The sequence below is a fragment of the Ceratotherium simum genome, chromosome 12, assembly GCF_057802395.1.
Source record: "Ceratotherium simum simum isolate JZ-2026a chromosome 12, ASM5780239v1, whole genome shotgun sequence".
In the NCBI taxonomy this organism is placed as follows: domain Eukaryota; kingdom Metazoa; phylum Chordata; class Mammalia; order Perissodactyla; family Rhinocerotidae; genus Ceratotherium; species Ceratotherium simum.
The window spans coordinates 65,556,671-65,576,006 of record NC_141911.1 but is presented as its reverse complement, the minus strand read 5'-3'; the positions used below and the strand labels follow the sequence as shown (position 1 = coordinate 65,576,006).

The 19,336-nt window shown below is 40.4% G+C and overlaps 1 protein-coding gene across 1 annotated transcript in view; it reads right to left on the bottom strand.

Moving 5' to 3' along the window:
• The window catches only part of ARSJ (arylsulfatase family member J), a 73,407-nt gene extending 54,734 nt beyond the window's left edge, over window positions 1–18,673 (bottom strand). Inside the window, exon 1 of the mRNA XM_004426552.3 lies at window positions 17,224–18,673. Coding sequence (XP_004426609.1) covers window positions 17,224–17,621 — 398 coding nt within the window. The 5' untranslated portion in view covers window positions 17,622–18,673. The remainder of the gene's footprint in view (window positions 1–17,223) is intronic.
• Window positions 18,674–19,336: the final 663 nt, after the last annotated feature.

Here is a 19,336-nt window from a genome sequence, read left to right as displayed (position 1 = left end):
ACTATAAAAATTTTAATAATACCTAGAACTGTCTGAAAAGAACATTTTTTTTTTCAGGCAAATGTTAAACTAAGTAATCTGCCTCAGATTGCTGTAGACATTTTTCTGAATGGCTCACCCAGAACATAAACCTCAAATGCCAACAGCACACTGTGGGGGAAATAATTTCTGTTTACCCTCAGTTCAGTGTCCTGTCCCAGCTTTACCTCTAAATATGCAAGACATTTCCTTTAAAAAATCTGTTGAGTGTTTCAAATGCATGGACTAGTTCTGACCCAGTGAATCAATTCCCTAATATTGAATCATTCTGACCAAACATGAGTCAGAGTAATAAAGCTCGCCAAGACACTTAGCTGTTAGAAGGTAGAGACAGAGGTGAACCTGTGAGCAATTTCACAGTCTCAAGGGAGACAGAATTTTTAGCTTTTCTGAGAGCCCAAAGTAAGCGAGAGACAGCACTTCATTTGTTTTTATGTCTTATCTTTTCTGAATTTCAACATTTATTAGAAGACTCTCAGTTTGCTATCTTTTTATTTATATAGGTACAATGATCACGTGTAGCACTTAAAAATTTTACAGACACTCTCTATGTTTCACTTTATATTTTTTAGCACAATTTTTTTAGGTCATTTGGCAACTGCAGTCAATAGGGGATTAACTGTTTCACCAGAATGTGTTTACATGGCTGCATATTATTAAGTGGTATTTGGTTCTTGAAAAATGGAATGCAAATATGAAGCCAAATAGCACAGTTTAAAGTCAGAATATTCCCCACCTTGCATTTTGGTTAATGTTACTATGACCTACCAGTCACCCAAACAGAACTTTTCTGAAACCCTTCTAGTTTCTCCTTTCTTCATTTCAAGCTACGTTCATTTGGGCATTAAGCAATGTCCATTCCATCACTCTCTTGAATTTTTGTTCTCTTTTCCATTTTTACTGTTATTATGTCTCTTCAGCTTCTCATCTCATCAAACAGCTTCCTACTAATTCCCTGCTGTAGAGTTAGAGAAATAATAATGAGGCGGTACAGTGATAGTAGGCATTTTATAGGAATATCCATAGAAGGAGAACAAATTTTGTTAGTTCCCAATAACTGGGCTGCAGCATGCCTACCTGCAACTTAGCCATTGAATAATAGTTTCCTTGTACTCTTATCCCTCCACTGGACAATTGAAATGGTATTTGATGACAAGAGAAAAACTTGAACGTTTGGTATTACCTGAAAAGTCTTCTCCACTGTACAGACATTGTTGTTTCATTGTTATTTTCCACGAACCTCCCTGCACCCTTGTTTGGATGTTAAAGTCTTTCATGCCCCTTCCACTGTGGCTTTACAGTACCTCAATATTGTTACTGAACTGCCTCATCTTTAAAAGCTATAATTAACTCTTTAAAAGCATCAAGATAAACATTACAATTAAAAATAATGTTGTAATCAAAGCATTTTCTTATAAAGGACATGTTTAAGAGATTGGTGGCTTTTTGTGGTTGCTGCTGCTGTGTCATTATTTTTATATTTTGTAGCTTGATGTCTATATTCTATATTCTTGAGAATGACCGCATCATCAACAAGGTACTCATTTGTAGAAGATAAGCATTAGTAACTTATCTTCTCTGATCCGTTGGACAGTCGCTCCCAGAGTAGATTAAATAGGCCTGAGTATCTCAAACGACGACCAGGAGCCCTGGTGACGGGGCAGAGGGGCCTGCCCCTGCCTGGGAAGGAAGGTGAGGCTCCAGCAGCACCTCCATCTGTTTTATACACTCGGCTTTTCCGTCAAGAATTCATTTGAATAAAAAGCCCCAGAGTGAAAAAGAGTTTATAAATCACAGAACAAGTTTCACGTCCAACAAGGAAATAAATCAATTTACCCATGGCAGACAAACGTGGGAACTGGCCAGCTCCTCGAGGTCAAAAATAAGTGATGGAGAAAGAGGTAACTGTGGTTCCTGCGGAGACAGCGGGGGAGGTGACACTGGATCCCTGCTCCCGAGACCAGGGGACGCCCTCCAGCACTCGGGACGTGAGGTAACGCTCACACGACAGGATAGCTTGACCAAAGTTGCACACAAAGTTGTAAAATTAAGGGATTTAGAGGAGGGACTTGAAATTGTGCAAGATTCTTGAGATTCAGTATTCTTTAAGAAATAAATAATTGAAACATTTCTTTGGCATCAGTAAGAGACTTTTTATAGTGCTTGTCCTTAAAATCCAAGAGAGGGACGGTTTGGGATCACTGTTACCTCACAGGGAGGGTAGACCTTTGAGCTCCATAGCAGGGGGGGCACTGAGGTGAATGCATTGAAACAAAGCTTTTCTCAGCGTCTGCACAGCTGTTAGCTCCTTGGGCCAGAAACAACAGCAGAAGCCAGCAGTACTACAACTTACTCAGGGTGGTTCATAGACCGTCTAGAGAGGGCTTTACTGATTTGGAGAACAAAAAGAAGAGATCAGCAATGTGGGAAAGTTTTTTAAAAAAAGACTGTTTTCTAGAAATGAAAGCAGATGTTCTATTTTTAGCCATTTTAAACTGAGAAACAAAATGAGTGTAGCTCAAATTAAAAAAAAAAATCTTACCAGAAGTATATCCTTAAAAATCATAACTCTAAAAACACAGGTGCAGAGCCAGCCACCAAGCACCGCCCAGACTCTCTGGCCTCGACATTAATCCAAGAGAAAGGGAGAAATGTGTGCATGTGTGCGTTGGTGTGTGTACACTTGATATTCACTCTGTCTGAGGAGCGGCATTTTCAGTGTGATGGAAATAGAGAGGAATGTTGAGTTCATACATTGGCTCTTCTCGTTGGTTTCCTTCTTTCACCAACCAGCTGAGCAACTCTGGATGTGCTATTAACGTGCAGGGCTCGCCTGCAAGCTGAGGCGGTAAAGTGATGGGAATGGAGAACTCACCCAGTTGATGCCGTCCTGGGCCAGCCTTGGGGCCAGACAAGCCCCGTCCTTGCCCTGACACAGCCTCCTCCTCCACAGTTGCCTGTGCTGCCTTGTCTTTCTTTTGCAATGTTAGTAAGTGGCTGAGCCAGAACGCAAATGTAGATTTCCCTACCCACCTACTATACTCTTTTCCCTGAACCATAAGGTAAATGAAAAAAAAATATATAGTATTAATGCAATGCCTCAAACTATAAAACCTCAGGGAGTCAGGCAAAGGAGAAGAGAGAAACAAAGGCTATCGTTCATTGGTGGGCTTTGAAGTGTAAAATGTACTTGCTGAAGAGGGTCCTGTAACTTCTGATCAGTAGTAACTCACCTGCTTGAGCGAGCACATTTTTTTTTTTTTGCTAATAGCAGAATGAATGACCTTGAGGTTGTCCTTGACTCCTTTTCTTCCCAACCCATTTGTAGTCCATCCAAAACTCTCATCTGCTCTACTTGCGGAACACACTCAGAAACCACCGCTCTCTGTCACCCTCTCCACACCCATCATCTCTCACGCAGGTTAGTGGGATGGTCTCTTTACTAGGTCTTCCTGCTGCAAACCTTACCTCTAGGATCTACCCTCACCACAGCTGCCAAAGCGACTCTGTTAAAACCTAAGTGAGGTCCCGTCACCTCTCTGCTCCAAGCCTTCCAATGGCTCCCATTTCACACAGAGTGAAAGTCAGCGTCCTGCCTTGCCCTGCACTGCCCTCCAGGATCTGGCTCTCTTAACCACCTTGACCCCGCCTCCTCTTATGTTCCAGGCCCTCTCTCTGATGTAGTCTAGCTGGACTGGCCTCTCAACGGTACCTGAACACGCTGGGGGTGCTCCTATCACGGGTCTATGCATTTACTGTCCTGCACGCCTGCAGCAGCAACACACAAGGCTCCCTCCTGCATCTCCTTTCTTAATGAGGCCTTCCGTGATCTCCATAATATTTTCTCTCCTAACCCTGCCACTCCTGTCTCCTCTCCTGCGATATTTTCCTTCACAGAGCATATCGCCCTCTAGCATACTACATATTTTACTTATTTGTTTCTCCTTGCACTAGAATATAAATGTCAAGAGAACAGAGATTTTTGCAGGTTGTGTTGACTAATATGTTTCCCAGTGCCTAGAACAGTATCTGGCAAAGAATAGGTGCTCAGTACTGAATGAATGAATGAATGAATGAATGAGTGAATAATGAATGAGTTTCAGGGAAATAAAAATAAGAAGCCCAATTAAATCAAGGGTCATTACCTCACTAAGTGGTAATGGGAAGCTTTATGAAGGCTTACACATGGGTTTGACAAATTAGTCAATGCATAGTTTTCTCGCCTGTGGAACTTCTAAGGATGTGCATTTAACCTTGGAAGTCTCCTTTATTAAACTGAGAAATAATAACACTCACCTACCTCATAGATTTGTGGTGAGGATTAAATGACATAATATTAACATTTGTCTCAAAAAAACTCTATTTTAAATTAGTTATGGTTTTTATTTTGTTATTTTGACATCTGGGATCATTCAGAGCCACATCAGAAAAGAAAAGAGATCAGAAGAGTTCTATTGTTAGAACAAAATCACTGAATTATTTTAGCAAATCTCAGACTATTGATCCAAATGACCCAATTTTCTTTTAAAGGTAAACGAGGACAGTGAATTCAGGCTAGCTATAACACTTTAGAAAATTAGGATATACATGTACTCATCCTGAAACTGACGCAAATTAGATCAAATTCATAGTTTATTGATTTAAACACGATCCCGAAATAAACGTCCATTTTTTTCAAGTTGGCATTGTGGTAGCAAGGTTCTAAAAGAACAATTTGCTAAAATGTCTTTATCTCCTAGAACCTCTGATTTCAGGATTTAGTTCTCAGAAATTCTGTTGCTTTTTGCTCTTGAACTAATTACTTTGCTCAAAATAAGAATCTTTTTAACATTCATTTTACGGGAGAGCAGAAACATGTTAATCAAAAAGACGTCTCTTTCAAGAGTCCGACCTATGTGACCTGAAACAAGCTTTCACTTGTAGAGTAGGAGGAAAAACACAAGTCAACTATGCTTGCTACTTGGATAGTACTCAAATTAAATAGTCATATGCATACAGTAGATGTTAAATAAATGGTGAAAAAAGAGAAGTAAAGATGGTAATAAATAGTCATGGAGCATTAAAGACCAAAACTGTCTCGTGGTGTTACTCAGGGTGGTTCCCAGACCAGCAACTTCATCATCACCCGGCAGCTTGTTAGTAATGTGGAATCTCAGGCCCCATCCTAGACCTTCTGAAACAAAATTTCTCTGGAAGGTCCCAGAGGAATGAATGTTTTAACAAATTCTCCAGGTGATTAATAATTTGATTAATAATTTAAGTATGCTTACAAATTCTGAAAGGTAAATTAATAATGTCATCCTTAATTTATATATAAAACAAATGAAGAACAAGAACGTATTCCAATTTCCCCAAATTGTATGGGAAAGCCAGTTGGAAACGAGTTTCTGGCTTTTAGAATAACTATATCTATTTAGCCTGTTGTTGTGTTATGTGAATAAGAGATTCATTTTATTTCTACTCTAAAGATAAGCTGTGCAGTTATACCAAATCCATCCTGTCAACCATCCGAGTAATGTCATGGAAAAATCATGGTGTTGGGGTTGGAATTCTAGCCTCATTACTTATTATAAGTCTTTGCCAAGATACTTTACTTCTGTGAGCTTGATTTCTTCTCACGTAAAATGTGGATAGTCATAATTATTCCTGAGTTATGAGGCTTAGAGAATATATATATATATATATATATATAGAGAGAGAGAGAGAGAGAGAGAGAGATACGTATATAGATAGATATATTAGAGAATATATATTAGAGAATTATATATATACATATATATACATACATATAATATATTCCTTAACACTTGTTAAGTGCCAAATAAATGTTACATCTCTACTACCAAGATTTTATCTTCAACTAAATCCTTTAGCTAGAAAAATGTATGATTACACTAGATTTTATAGCATTGCGAAGACAACCAAACTAGGATCAAAGTAAATATCTGATTTCAAGTATTTGAGTTTATATTTTCAAGTGAGTTAAAAAATTTCTAAACTAAATTTTAATTTGATGAGTCTGAATCCCTCAGTTCACATCCATTTATTATGGCCTTATCTTGTGCAAGGCCCTGATGTGTTCAAAGGATATAACACAGTTTTTAACCTCATGATGTTCATTCTCAAAGATAACTTTTTAAAGTCTGATAAAACAATTTAAAATTTCCTGAGTTCTTCAGATTCAAGAGTATGGCACAATCTTTTTATAAATTTTTAATAAATTGCAGATTTATTAAAAATCTTAAAATTATAGATAATTTATAGTATATATTAATATAATATACATTATCATAGTAAACATTAATATAATTAATATTAAAGTATAAGATTATACTATCAAAATTATAGTATAGATTAATAGTTATAGTATAGATTAATATAGTATAAATTAATAATTGGAATGGAGTTAGCAATTATAGATGACTCATGAATTTTTACTAGGTAGGAGAGCAGAGAAATTGGGTCAAGTAAGTTTTTGCTTGTTTTTAGCTAGAAGGAACTTAAATTCATTTACATGCTTATGGAAATGATTTCATAGAGATAGAAAAATAAATATGGGCCGGCCCTGTGGCTTGGTGGTTAAGTGCGCGCGCTGCCATGCTGGTGGCCCGGGTTCGGATCCCGGGTGCGCATCAAGGCACCACTTCTCCGTTCATCCTGAGGCCGAGTCCCACATACAGCAACTAGAAGGATGTGCAGCTACGACACACAACTATCCACTGGGGCTTTGGGGGGAAAAATAAAAATAAATAAAATCTTTAAAAAAAAAAAAAAAAAAAGAAAAATAAATATGAAGGAGAGAAAGGGTAAGATCGTAGGAATCAAGTCCTTGAGGAGGGAAAAAGTGGCTCTGAGAGGCGTGGGTCTTGGCCAGGTGCCCACCGGAGACAGGAGGACAGAGAACATGGCTATCGATGTCCGCGGGTTGGTAAATTTTATGTTGGCAATATGAAAGAGAGAGTTCATTACTGCTTCTTTCCCCTCAATGGAATTTTGAAGTCAGGTAATGAGCTGATGAGAGGACATTGGCAATCTGAGACGAGAAATTTTGAAACAGTAGCTCTGAAGAATGGGACCCATACTAGAGGAAGGTAAAAGGATCGCTGGGCATGTTTGAGTACCTATTTTGGATTTGTGGCCATTAATTTAATTTAATCAAGTATTGGTTACTACTCAGGTTCCTGCTTCTGTGTCCATCTGCTGGTTGGGCCTTCTGGGACACTGAATGCTGCCAAACCATGCTTATCAAGGCTGTTTGGTCACTGTGCATGGAACAATCCAGTACTCTCACAGGGTCCTGTCAGTTTCCTTGGCCTCTTTCTCATCCAGGTCTGGTTCCCTTACCCTCTCCACCAAGCCTGAGAACAACCAAGTCTTGAGAAAAGCATATCAACGTATGTATCTCCTTAGCAAGGGAAAAAAGTGATTATCTTCTGGTTTGTCTCTCACCAGGCCCAGGCGTCTGGCAGACTGGTGTTGGTGATACAACAGACACATGTTATTATTGATTCTGTTTGGTCAGTGGAGAGAAGAGCTCCACTCATTGTTATAAAATGAAAGGCTTGGAAAAAGTGATGTGCAATATGCCTTTAAATTCTAAGAACTCTGTCACTCTATGTTGGCCCCCGCATCTTATTATACCCAAGAAAATGTGTATAAAGCCTGTTTATAAAAGTGTATAAATGATCAGAGAAGGATTAGAGAGGCGATGAGGGTGGTAGAGGGTCTGGAAGGATACAATGGCATTTTCCCAGAGGAGAATGAAGAACGTTCTAGCAAAAGGAATCCTGCTTAGAAGGAAACAGGCGGTCGAGGAGGCATAGCCCTTGTGAGAAGGTACAAGTACCCTGGCAGTGATAATCCTAAGAGGTTATAAATGGGAAAGCGTTCGGAGACCACCAGAATTTATCAGAGGCCAGATTTTGAAGGTCCTTATATGCTTAGGAATTGGGCTTTAGTCTACAGGTGATGGCAGCTTCTCAAAGATGTTAAGCAGGGGAGTGGCATGATTTTGACTGAGCTGCAGAGATTTCACCCAGGTCCTGGTGTGGAGTGTAGATTCAGATGCTGTAGGCAGTAGAATCATTTAGAAGGTTATTGAAATAGTGATCATAGAGCTTCCAGTCCCCATGAAGCCTAAAACAACGTCTTAATTCCAAATTATTTATTGCATACCTATTGAGTGGTATTCCCTGGGGTGAGCTGGCATTCAAAGCTGAATGAGATATATTAATGATATTCAAAGCAATGTTTTAAAATTCCTGTGGATTGAAGGAATTTGAAGTAATTAATCACTGGCCTTCCCATTACCCTATTTTAAATTCTTCTCATTTAGTGTTGTACTCTTCGTGTCACTGTTTAAATATACATCTGCTTTCACTTGTCATAGTCTTAGCAGGGTTTCATCAGATTCTGCCAAGCAAGACAACCAACAACACACACAATCTCCCAGTGCAGAAACTTAAAAAATAATATACCCTTAATCGTCTTCCTGGACATCTCAGAACTAAAAATATCATGTGAAAAATCTTGGTGGCTAAAATATTTTAAAATTAAAACATATGGGGTTTAATTTTAACTCTTTGTATTAACAGATTGAAATTGGAAAAGAGATGCGACTACATTCACAGAAAGCTTTTAAAAAGAACAAATAGTCGGTTCTTTTCAAGTTTGTATACGATTAAAAATTATGGAGAGGTAGGTCTAAATTTAAAAGAATTTTTACTTAAAAATTATATAATCCTTAAAAGTTTTCAAACTATTTTCACATATGTTACCTCAACCGATTAGTGGAATAACATTTGAGATTGGTAAGAGAAAAAATTTCCTTATTCCTAGTCTACAGATGAAAACATTATTCAAAGTTACCGTCAGGAATTTGTTGAATCAGCACTGTAATTCAGATTTCCTCACAATAAATTCTATGCTATTTCTGCTCTATCACATTGCCTGCCAGAGGGAAACAAATAATCGTTTGTTCATCTATTCATTCATTCATTCATTCTTCACACATCTATTTAGTGCCTATTAGTACAAAGCACTGGATTGAGTGCTGTGAGATTTATGGAGATAATAAGTCAGTTGCGCTGCTCAGGGGACCAGCATGAGCAGTAAAGGGTTCAGTAATAGCTGCGTACACGGTGGAAAATCATGCCTAATAAGATAGTAATAGAAAGAATTATGTAAGGTCATCATTGGGATAAATATTCTGGCTGAGGAATCATGGAAAGCTGTATAGGGAAGGCGGTATTTTAGCTGAATCTTAATGAGTGGTTGGCATTTGGGCAAAGAGAGACAGGGTGTGAATTCCAAGGAGTGGAAACAGTATGTGCAAAAAAAGGGAGAAAGTCAAGTATGAGATGTGCTCTAGAAACAGCGAATCATTCTTTTCTCTCTAGCAAGAGTTTGAAGATAGAGAGAGGAAGAGAAAGCTAAAAACTTTTTGAAGACTGGATAAGGTGCTTACAATTTTTGGAGCAGGCAGAAGGGGGTGATAAAAACAGCAAGGGTTTTGCTGAAGCCACACAAGTGTAGGTTCAAATATAGGCTCCGCTGCTTGGAAGCTGTGTACCATGATGAACGTATATAATTGCTCTAAAGCTTTCCTATATCATCCATAAATGAGGATATTTGTTAAATATTTCATAAATATTTTTCAAAATAAAAATATTTCACCTTCAGAGTGGACATGAGAATCAAATGAGAGGATGTTTGGAAAGCGACTGGCACAAAGACGCCCTCAGTAAGAATTAATTTCTTTTCCCATTCTGTGGTTGTCAGCAGGGAACCCAGGAGGGTGTTTGCTGAGTGTGGTGATGTAATGGGAGTCATGGTAGATTAAAGCAAATGTGCTGGGTGAATTAGAAGAGAGAGGGAGTAAAAGATTAGAGGCAAAAAGTCTTTTTTGCAATAGACCACACAGGGAAATGAAGGTCTCAACGAGGTAACACTACTGGGAATATTTAACATCTAGAATGATAAAAGAACATTACCACAAACTCTAATTATATCAAAGTTAAATGCAGAAAAAGATGACATCGAAATTACTTCTGGAATATTCTATAGGAAAAAATCCGAATGAAACCAAACTTTGAAATAAAAGACGCTTTCATCCTGAGCTCATATTAGAAGCAGGGGCTCCAAGTCTTTTGGTCCTTCTATCTTTGATTGCTGGCAGAGGTCATTTGGATGAAACAAAATGTTTTCAGCCCTCTACACCTGGATAAATTTCTACCTTTCAGAACAGCTATTCAGGAAACCCAACAGAATGACCTGAGTAGGGATTCACTTCTAAAGGTGTCTTTTTAAAGAAACTCATTTAAAGTTAGGGACTTTGATCATAAGCGTGTGCTAATAGCTTACTTGACCATGATTCTGCTGTCAGAAAAGTCCATCTGTCAAATAGAAGGAGGCAGCTGTTGGTAAAGCAGTCTTGTCTGCTGAGCCATTCTTTTTGAAATGGATATGTGAGGTGTTAAAGCCACCCTCTCCATGTGTTGTTATATTCATTTTCCAAAGCCAAAGCAAAGCTTGGAAAAAACTCCTATTTCTTCTAAACTTCTGACCATAAACATTTAAATTTTTCTAAATGTTTTTGTATCGACTAAATATTTATGAACGTAACAAGTGAACTCTTTAACTGATATTTATTGAATACTCTCTGGTGTACTAAGAACACTCTAGTGTTCTATAACACTACTTAAGACCAGGCCTTGGATAAAAGAAGTGGATGGAAGAGGGAGCAGGCATGACCCTTGATGTTTACAATTTCAGCAGAGGGGAGATGTGTGTGTGTGTACCCACACAGCTATGGAATGGAATAATCAAACCCTGCTCCCCTTAGCTTCCTTGAATCTTTCTCCTATGAGAGTGGCTGAAAGAATTCATGACTTTTTCAGGGTGTTCAACACTAGGATAATTGTTAATTGATAGTTTCATATCTAAAAGCAATACTTTGTAAACTCCTGGGACACACATTCCCCTGCCTCTACTGCCCACTGAAGTCCACAGATCCTATCTTCCTGGAGAAAACCAGTCCCCAAGCTCCTGACTGTGCACCTGACTATACAGTGTGGCTGCAGTAATTGTTGATGGACAGTCAGTAGGCCCAGCTCAATCAATCTCCAGAAAGAGGCTATAATCAAGACTGCACACTTACCATTTCCTAAGAGATCATCTGGAAAAAATTCCACCAGGCCTTTCAGCCCTATTTATTTGAATCTTCACCATAATTCCAAACTTTCCAATGTATCTGCTTTCCCTCAAATTCTAACCTCTACATATCTCTGTACAGCCTCTACTCTGATTCAATCCTTCTCCCCTAACTCCCTAACTCTTTCCAAGGAAGCTTCTGGTACTGAAAGTCTGTCATTAGCAAAACCTCTATGACATCATCTCTTTCCTGGACATTCCCTCCATCTTCTTGCTCTAGCTAACTGCTGGCTATTCCTGCCTTTGAACTTGGGGCTGGTTTTTTACCCACACTCCAATTATCACAGAGTCTGAAGAGGCATGAGTATCCTTCCAGTTCCTCACTGGCACTTCTAGACAATTTTGGCTCCTGTCTCCTATTAAAAGCTCAACTTTTGAAAGGCAAGGCAACAGACTACAGACTCACCATCTTTCCTGTTGGAGTCTAGGTCCTTCCCCCAACTCCTTAGTCATAGATGATTCTAGCACCTGGTTCACTGTCCTCTTTACTACTAGTCCCCTCATTGTTCTTAATGATTTCAATATCCACTGAAGTGACCCATCCAATATCCTGCCATTCTAATACCTTGCCTTCTTCACTTCCAAAGATGTTCCCTCCATCTCACCTTAGCACCCATTCCCCTATCATTTCCCAAAACTGCACTACTTACAAAATTTTGATCCCAAGCATACACTTCTCCAACTACCATCATCTATCTTTTCTAATTTACAGGCTTACTGTAGCGTCCTCACTTCAACCCCAGCCAATCAATCCATTGACCCCGGCACTTTTTTGAAGAGAACATAAACCTCTTATAGTCTTTCCCTTTTCCTTGCCAAGTTGAGAGTCCATGATCCCACTCTATTCATTTGGAAAAGCCCAAAATCTAGTTAAATCCACCTCTTCAATGGCGCTTCTTCTGCACACAAGCACCTGAACATGGCTCGAGAAAAACAAACAAATGATGACTGGTCTCTGTTTAAATTTATGAGCACGAATCTCAAGTGGGCTCTCATTGCTGTCCAGTATTTTTATAGCGTTTTCCTACTTAATTCACTTTCTCACTTTCCTAGAAGAATATTTCCTATCTGTCTCCAGATCCTCACTTGCAGCTAATGACCTCATTTGTTGTTTCATGTAGAAAGTAGGATAATTCAGAAGAGAACTACCTCATATTCCCCAAAACCAAATTTTTCAACCTATTTGCATCTGTACATCCATACTCTCCCTCTTTCCTATTAAAATGAATGAACTGGTAAAGAATAGCTAAGGCAATTTTGAAGAAGAACAAGTATAAGGACTTACATTCCAAATATTAATATTTATTATAAAGCTCTAAGAGTTAAGAGAATGTAGTATTGGCACAAGAACAGACAGAGACACTAATGGAACAGAACAGAGTCCAGAAACAGACCCAAACTTGTACATTTATCTGATTTATGACAAAGGTGACACTGCAGTGAAGTGGAGAAAGTATGGTCTTTTTAATAAATACTGTGGGTCAAATGGATGTACACATGGAAAAAAATTTTGAACCCTGACTTACTACCATAATAGAAATTAATTTCAGATGAATTGTGGATCTAAATATAAAAATAAAACAATAAAACTTTTAGGGAAAAAAAAGACCATTGACATGATCTTGATTAGTCAAAGATATTTTAAATAGGGCATAAAAAGAAAAAGATTATAAATAAGACTACAACAAGATTAAAACCTTCTGTTCATCAAAAAACACTATTAAGAAAGTGAAAAAGTAAGCCACAGAGTGAGAGAAGATATTTGCAACGCAAATATTTGACAGAGGAATAGAATATATAAATAACTACCACAAATCAATAAGGAAAGGCAATCTTCTAATGGGAAAACAGGCAAAAGACTTGAATAGATACTTCTTAAAAGAGGATATCCAAATAGCCCACAAAACATGAAAAGAGGCTCAATTTCATCAGTCACCAGGGAAATGCAAATTTAAACCATAATGGTATACCAGTGCATAACAAGCAGAATTACTAAAATGAAAAAGACCATGCCAAATGTTGGCAAAGAAGTGAAGCAAACAGAGCTTTCCATACATTGGCAAGAGTGCATACTGCTGAGAGTGTAAACCGGTGGAACCACTTTGGGAAACTGTTGGGCAGCATCTACAAAAATTGAACATACACATCCCTATAACCTAGCAACCCCACTTCTTGACAGATATCCCAGAGAAATGTGTACATATGTTCACCAAAAAACATAGACAAGTATGTTTATGGCAGCGCTATTCATGATTGCCCAATACTGGAAACAACTCAATGTCTGTCAACAGCAGAATGGATGAATGAATTGTAGTATATTTATACAAAAGAACACTATTAAGTAAAGAGAATAAAGAAATTATATCTACAGGCAACAACATGGATAAATTTTACAAACATGATATTAAGAGAAAGAAGCCAGACATGAAAAAATACCTTCTCTATAATTCCATTTATATAAAGTTCAGAAACAGGCAAAAATTAATCTAAGATGTTAGAAGATGGGAAAATGATTACCCTTGGTGAGAGGCAAGGGTTGTTTTAAAACAAAATGAATTTATGAAATATCCTATAACGAATGCACATGATTTGAGTTACCTTTGCATTTGTTTTTAAAAATGATCATCATAGGGCCGGCCCAGTGGCTTAGCGGTTAAGTGCGTGCGCTCCACTACTGGCGGCCCGGGGTTCGGATCCTGGGCGCGCACCTACGCACCGCTTCTCTGGCCATGCTGCGGCTGCGTCTCACATACAGCAACTAGAAGGATGTGCAGCTATGACATACAACTATCTGCTGGGGCTTTGGGGAAGAAAAAACAAAGGAGGAGGATTGGCAATAGATGTTAGCTCAGAGCTGGTCTTCCTCAGCAAAAAGAAGAGGATTAGCATGGATGTTAGCTCAGGGCTGATCTCCCTCACAAAAAAAAGAAAATGATCATCATAGTATTTCAAGTGGGAAAAACGAAAGACAAAATAGTAAAAACACAAAATTACTGTGAAAAATAGAATTCAGTTCAGATTGCCAATCTTTCCTACTCTCAAGTCTGCATCAAACACATGTCTAAATTTTGCGAAATTTATAATTCTTTCCGAAGCCTTCACTATATTCTCTTTAAAGAAGAAATGGTGTCATTTCTCCATGTCTTTATTTACAAAACTGTAAAAAAAAAAGTGATAAAATTACTCTGAGATAAATCAAATGCTGGCTGCCATTTTCTCAAAACCTTCATAACACCAGGCCAACTTTGACACCTATGGCACTGTTTCTCAAAATTCAGTGTACAGAACCTCTGCATCACTAGTTCTCTTGGAATCTGGCCACATCTATATAAAACGGGGATGACAATAGCAATTATCTCAGAGCTGTTGTCAAGATTAAAAGATATAAAAATGCATTATCCTGGAATACAGTAACTGCTCAGTGGATGCTAACATTTAATCTTCTCTTAATTTATACTAATAGTGCTAACATCAGAAAAGCCTGGCATGCTTGTTAAATCAGTATTGATTTCTGGGCTCAACCCCAGACCTACCAAAGTGGAATTGCTGGTTGGGCCTGGAAATCTGCATTTTAACCAGCATTTTGGGTGATTCTTTTTGCACACTCAAATTTGAGAACCACTGTCCAGAGGTTAGGGGTTACTTCTTATTTGTTCCTCATTGCACACAATGGATGCTTGTTGACAGGCTGACTGATGTTCAATATTGCCAGATGGGTATGACGTCAATTATTAAAGGAATCTGGAATTTGTTATATGTTTGTGCAGTACAAGGGAAAAGATTTTTACGTTTTGACTCCAGCAAAATATAAAGGGAGGGTTGTTTTGTTAATAGTATCAAAAGTGGTTTCAGCCTCAATTATTTAAACTCTTTCTTTATAAATGTGAAGGTATTTCAATCCTCTCATATTTCACATAGCCTTTATTCCCCCCCTTAAAATAATTCAGTCCTTTTTTCTTTTTTTTAACTTTAGAGGATCCAGAAAGCATAGACATGTGCTCGTGGAGAGGACAAATGACCGTATTTTCTGGGCTCTGCGTTATTAATATTAGGCCCAGAACTAGGCTTTCATAACCACTTTCTTTCTTACATCTGTGTTCATTTAAAGGAAAGTTCCGGCAATTTGTCTAAAAGGAGAACTGCAAGTGAAAATGTCTTCAACTGTTTAATTCAAATAGAAATTTAAATCAAATCACAGTAACTATTTGAACTTTTTGTCTATAAAACAGTTATACAACTTGTTGCATTGAACAGAAAATTGTAATAGGAGAAGAAATCTCATGAGACGTTTGATTGCATTGAAAGAACAGGAGAATCAGCCTTTGACAACAGAGAAAAATCAGGAATTATTTCCAGCTTTGTTTCTGTTTCATGCCATTAAGTAAACATAAAGATTAAAAGATAAAACCTAGATACTTTATCAGTGCAAGATAACGTTTAGGAACTAAGTGGTCTTGTTTGGTGAAAAGCCTTAAACATATGCTCCATTGTGAAAGATAAATTCATATCATTCAGTTGCATATTTTTCAACTACTGTTGGCTGAGTAAATCTGTATTCTATAAATTAGTGGAAGAGGTTCAGAGCCTTAAAGACACATTTATTTCACAAGCCAAATAGAAGAATGGTTGGGATTAGACATGAAGAACTTGACCTCCAGGCCACCAGATGGACTTGTTATTTTCCAGCCAACAATCTGTTCCTTTATAAATATCAAATGCCCTTGACTTTCTGCTGCCACAATTAACCTTTACAATGATTCTGAACTACAGTGAGACTTTTTTCTCTCTCTCAAAAGAGGAAAGGATGGGATGTTTTTTTCTTTTCTGGCAGTGATGCTAAATTCTAGCAGTTTGCTAAGTAGTGGAAATCATGCTGTAAGCAAAAGTCTCTGCAAGACAGAGATTCCGGCAAAATAGTCTTTATTTTTCCAATGGATACTGGCTCCTCTTAGAGGATTCAATTCCAAGAGCAACTGCACTGAAGCGAGGGTTCCCTGAGACTGAGACCAGGAGACACCAAGACCACGGGGGGCTTCTTCTCCACCTCTGTCCAGTGGGAGTGGGACCCCCGATCTCCTAGTGGACCTCTGTTCCACAGGCTGAATTTGGGCACCCAAACCAGTTATAGTAAACTACGTTCTGACAGGATAGAGTAAAAATATGAAACTGAGCGAACAGTTCAGGTAGAAGATTTAGCTATTTAGCGAAGCGATGATAATATTAAAAACTCTTTACTTAAGCATCTAAATAGTCTGATTTTTCTTAGAGTTAATATAGAAAATTCTCAGACATGAGGAGCAGCAGAAAACTTCAGACCAAGTCTGATTCCTGTTGAGCATTTACCACTGAATTTCCTTGCATTTTGACAACTGGCTTGGCAATTACATATGGCTTTTGATAGTAACCCAGTAAAAGAAAATTACCTATCAAGGCCCAGAGTCACGTGTACACTGGTCAGATTTTACACTGCCTTATAGCTGTTTCCTTGGCCTCTCCTCTCTCTGTGATGACCGTGGCTTTGATTATTTACTTCTAGATTTAAGAACAAACCAAGAGTTGCAGAAAACTTTTGGTCTGTCTTTCTCAGGGGTGACGGTGACTGTGAATTCTATTGTGACACCTGAAACATAATCTGAGCATGCTCCAAAGCCAAAACAGACTTGGAAAAGGAGATCTGGAGATCTGTGGTTGGTAGGCGAGAGTTTACAAGTCCTGATCTCATTTAAAAACCCGGAAGGCACTTCACAGCAGGCTCTAGGAGTAAGCAAAGCAAGACTAGACTAGGGATGAGACTTTCAAGATCATTAAGAGGACATCCATTTTAATACTCACCATAACTCAATACCACATTTCATTCATTCATTCATTCGTTCGTTCCCCATATTTTCTGTTACTCCCTTAAATTAGGAGCTGGATCTTAATTAATGCTTAAGATTTCTCGAAGGAATAAATATTTGAAGCAGTAACACTTACTTTCCAGTAATAAACTGACTCCTGGACGGTGTGCAAATAGGCTGGACATAGTAGTTCTCCAGTTTAACGCCTTCCGCAGCAAGCTTGTCAAGAGTAGGAGTCTTTATCTCCGATCCATGGTAACCCACATCTCTAAATCCCTGATCATCGGCTAAAATGAAAATGAGATGGGGCTGGGAGGTGGCACTTGGGCTGGGCTCCGGCCTCTCTCCAGCTTGAGCTCCAAAGGTCCCTTCCTCCTCCTCCTTCAAGCCCTGGCCCCAGGACAGGTAACCATAGGTGAGGAGGCCCAGGACCCAGAAGCCTGCCAGCGCCCCCATGGCTAGCATCTTTCCGGGCCAGACCCAGGCCCGCGGAGGAGGCGGAGGCGGACGCCCCGCGCAGCCCCTGGGGGCCATTCACTCGGGTCCCAGCCGAGACTCCAGGCGCAGAACCACGCGCCCCGCGCCGCCGCCGGCGCACACATGCACGCGGGAGGGGTGGACCCAACAGGCGGTGGAGGGTCTCCACCTGGAGAGAAGTCCTGCGCTCCTCTCGGCTGTCACCACGTCCACCAACTTGAATCTTCTAGAAGTGATGGCTTAACGGACGGGGCGTCGGGTGAACAAGGAGTCTCTCTTCTCCATCAAATTTCACTTTCTCCTCCTCCTCCTCGCTCCCCAGAGCAGCTTCCACAAATAAAGTTAATGCCTCCACTCAAAAGTTCTTAGGAGAAAAAAATTTAAGTAAGGAATTGAGAATCACCGTGGGGAGGGACTTTTCGTGGCCAGAGCGCTCTCAACTGGGCAGCGGGACTCTCCCGAGCGCGCGCGCACAGATGGCGGTGGGTCGTCAGTCCGTCCAGCGGTCCCCTCACCTGGAGGGCACTGAAAAGTTGAGCCGCGGCGCCTCGCTCTTACCCGGGCAGATGAGGAGCTGCCCGGAGTGGACCGGCTCCCCGATCACTTGCTCCACTTTTCCAAGGCTCTCTCCTTTCTCCCAGTCCTTTCCGAGAGTTCGCCAATCTCCCCGACACTCACCAGGCGGCGAAGTGAGAAAAAAGCCGTTTCCTGATCTCCCTCCACGGCTACCACTGCTTCTCTGCAGGAACTCTGGGCAGCGATTCCTTCTCCGGGCCGCTGGAGCGCGTGGGGACCGCAGCGGGGTCCCTAACCCCCGTGGCCACTCCACGGCAAGCCCGCTCGGTCTCCGCGGAGTTGGTGCACCCGGCGGAGGCGCTGGAAGCTGCGTGCGTTTTGTCAGCTAACTTATTTAGTTTTGGCACTCAGAGTTCTTTGCTGCCTCCTCCCTCTTTTCTCTCCAGTGAATCACAGAACTGCACTTTCTGCGTTAGCTCCCCCAGGAAGAGGGGGAGGGGTGAGGTCGGTTTAGAGGTCCGATCTTTCCTTTTTCCTTTCCAGGAGGAGGATGGAGGAGGGAGGGGAGGCTTTGCGGGAGAGAGAGCGAGCTGCGCGCTGCTCGAGCCCTGCGGGATCCGGGGGGGATCCGCCAGGGCTACCGCTTCCTTGGGTCTCGTCGGCCGCCCTCCATCGTGCGGACAGGGGGAAACCCGAGGCCGCACGAATGCGGACGGATGAAGCGGGCGCTTCTCTTCGTGGGTCTGTGGCTGAAGAGCCCGCTCGTCCATCCCGAATGCTGCGCTTGCAAACTTTTTCTAGCTCTGGAGAGAGTGAGAGCAGAAGGACAGGAGAAACGACAAACTGCGTGGCAAACTCTTTCTTCCTTCCTCTTCTGGTTTTCCTTTACCGGTCCCTTTTCCCCCTGCCTCCCTCCCTCCCCCCCCCCCCCCCCATTTTTCCTACTCCTTCTATCTCCGCCTCTTTTTTTTTAACAGTCGCGACTACAAGCTTTTAAGTTGAATTTCCTTTCCCTGTTGTTGGCCTTTCTGGCCTGACTTTATTAGCTTCTCCCTAAGAGAAGAGATTGAAATTTCTCCCTCCTCTTACCTCTCCCCAAACTTACCCACAGGGTGTCTCCAGCCAAGAACGCGGGGAGGAAGAGGAGACACATTTCACCCTCAAGAACCACGAGGCCAGTGTGCACTCTTGCACGAAAGAAACCACCGTTTCCCATCCAGTAATTCCAGGAACTTCTTCACTTTTTTTTTTTTAAC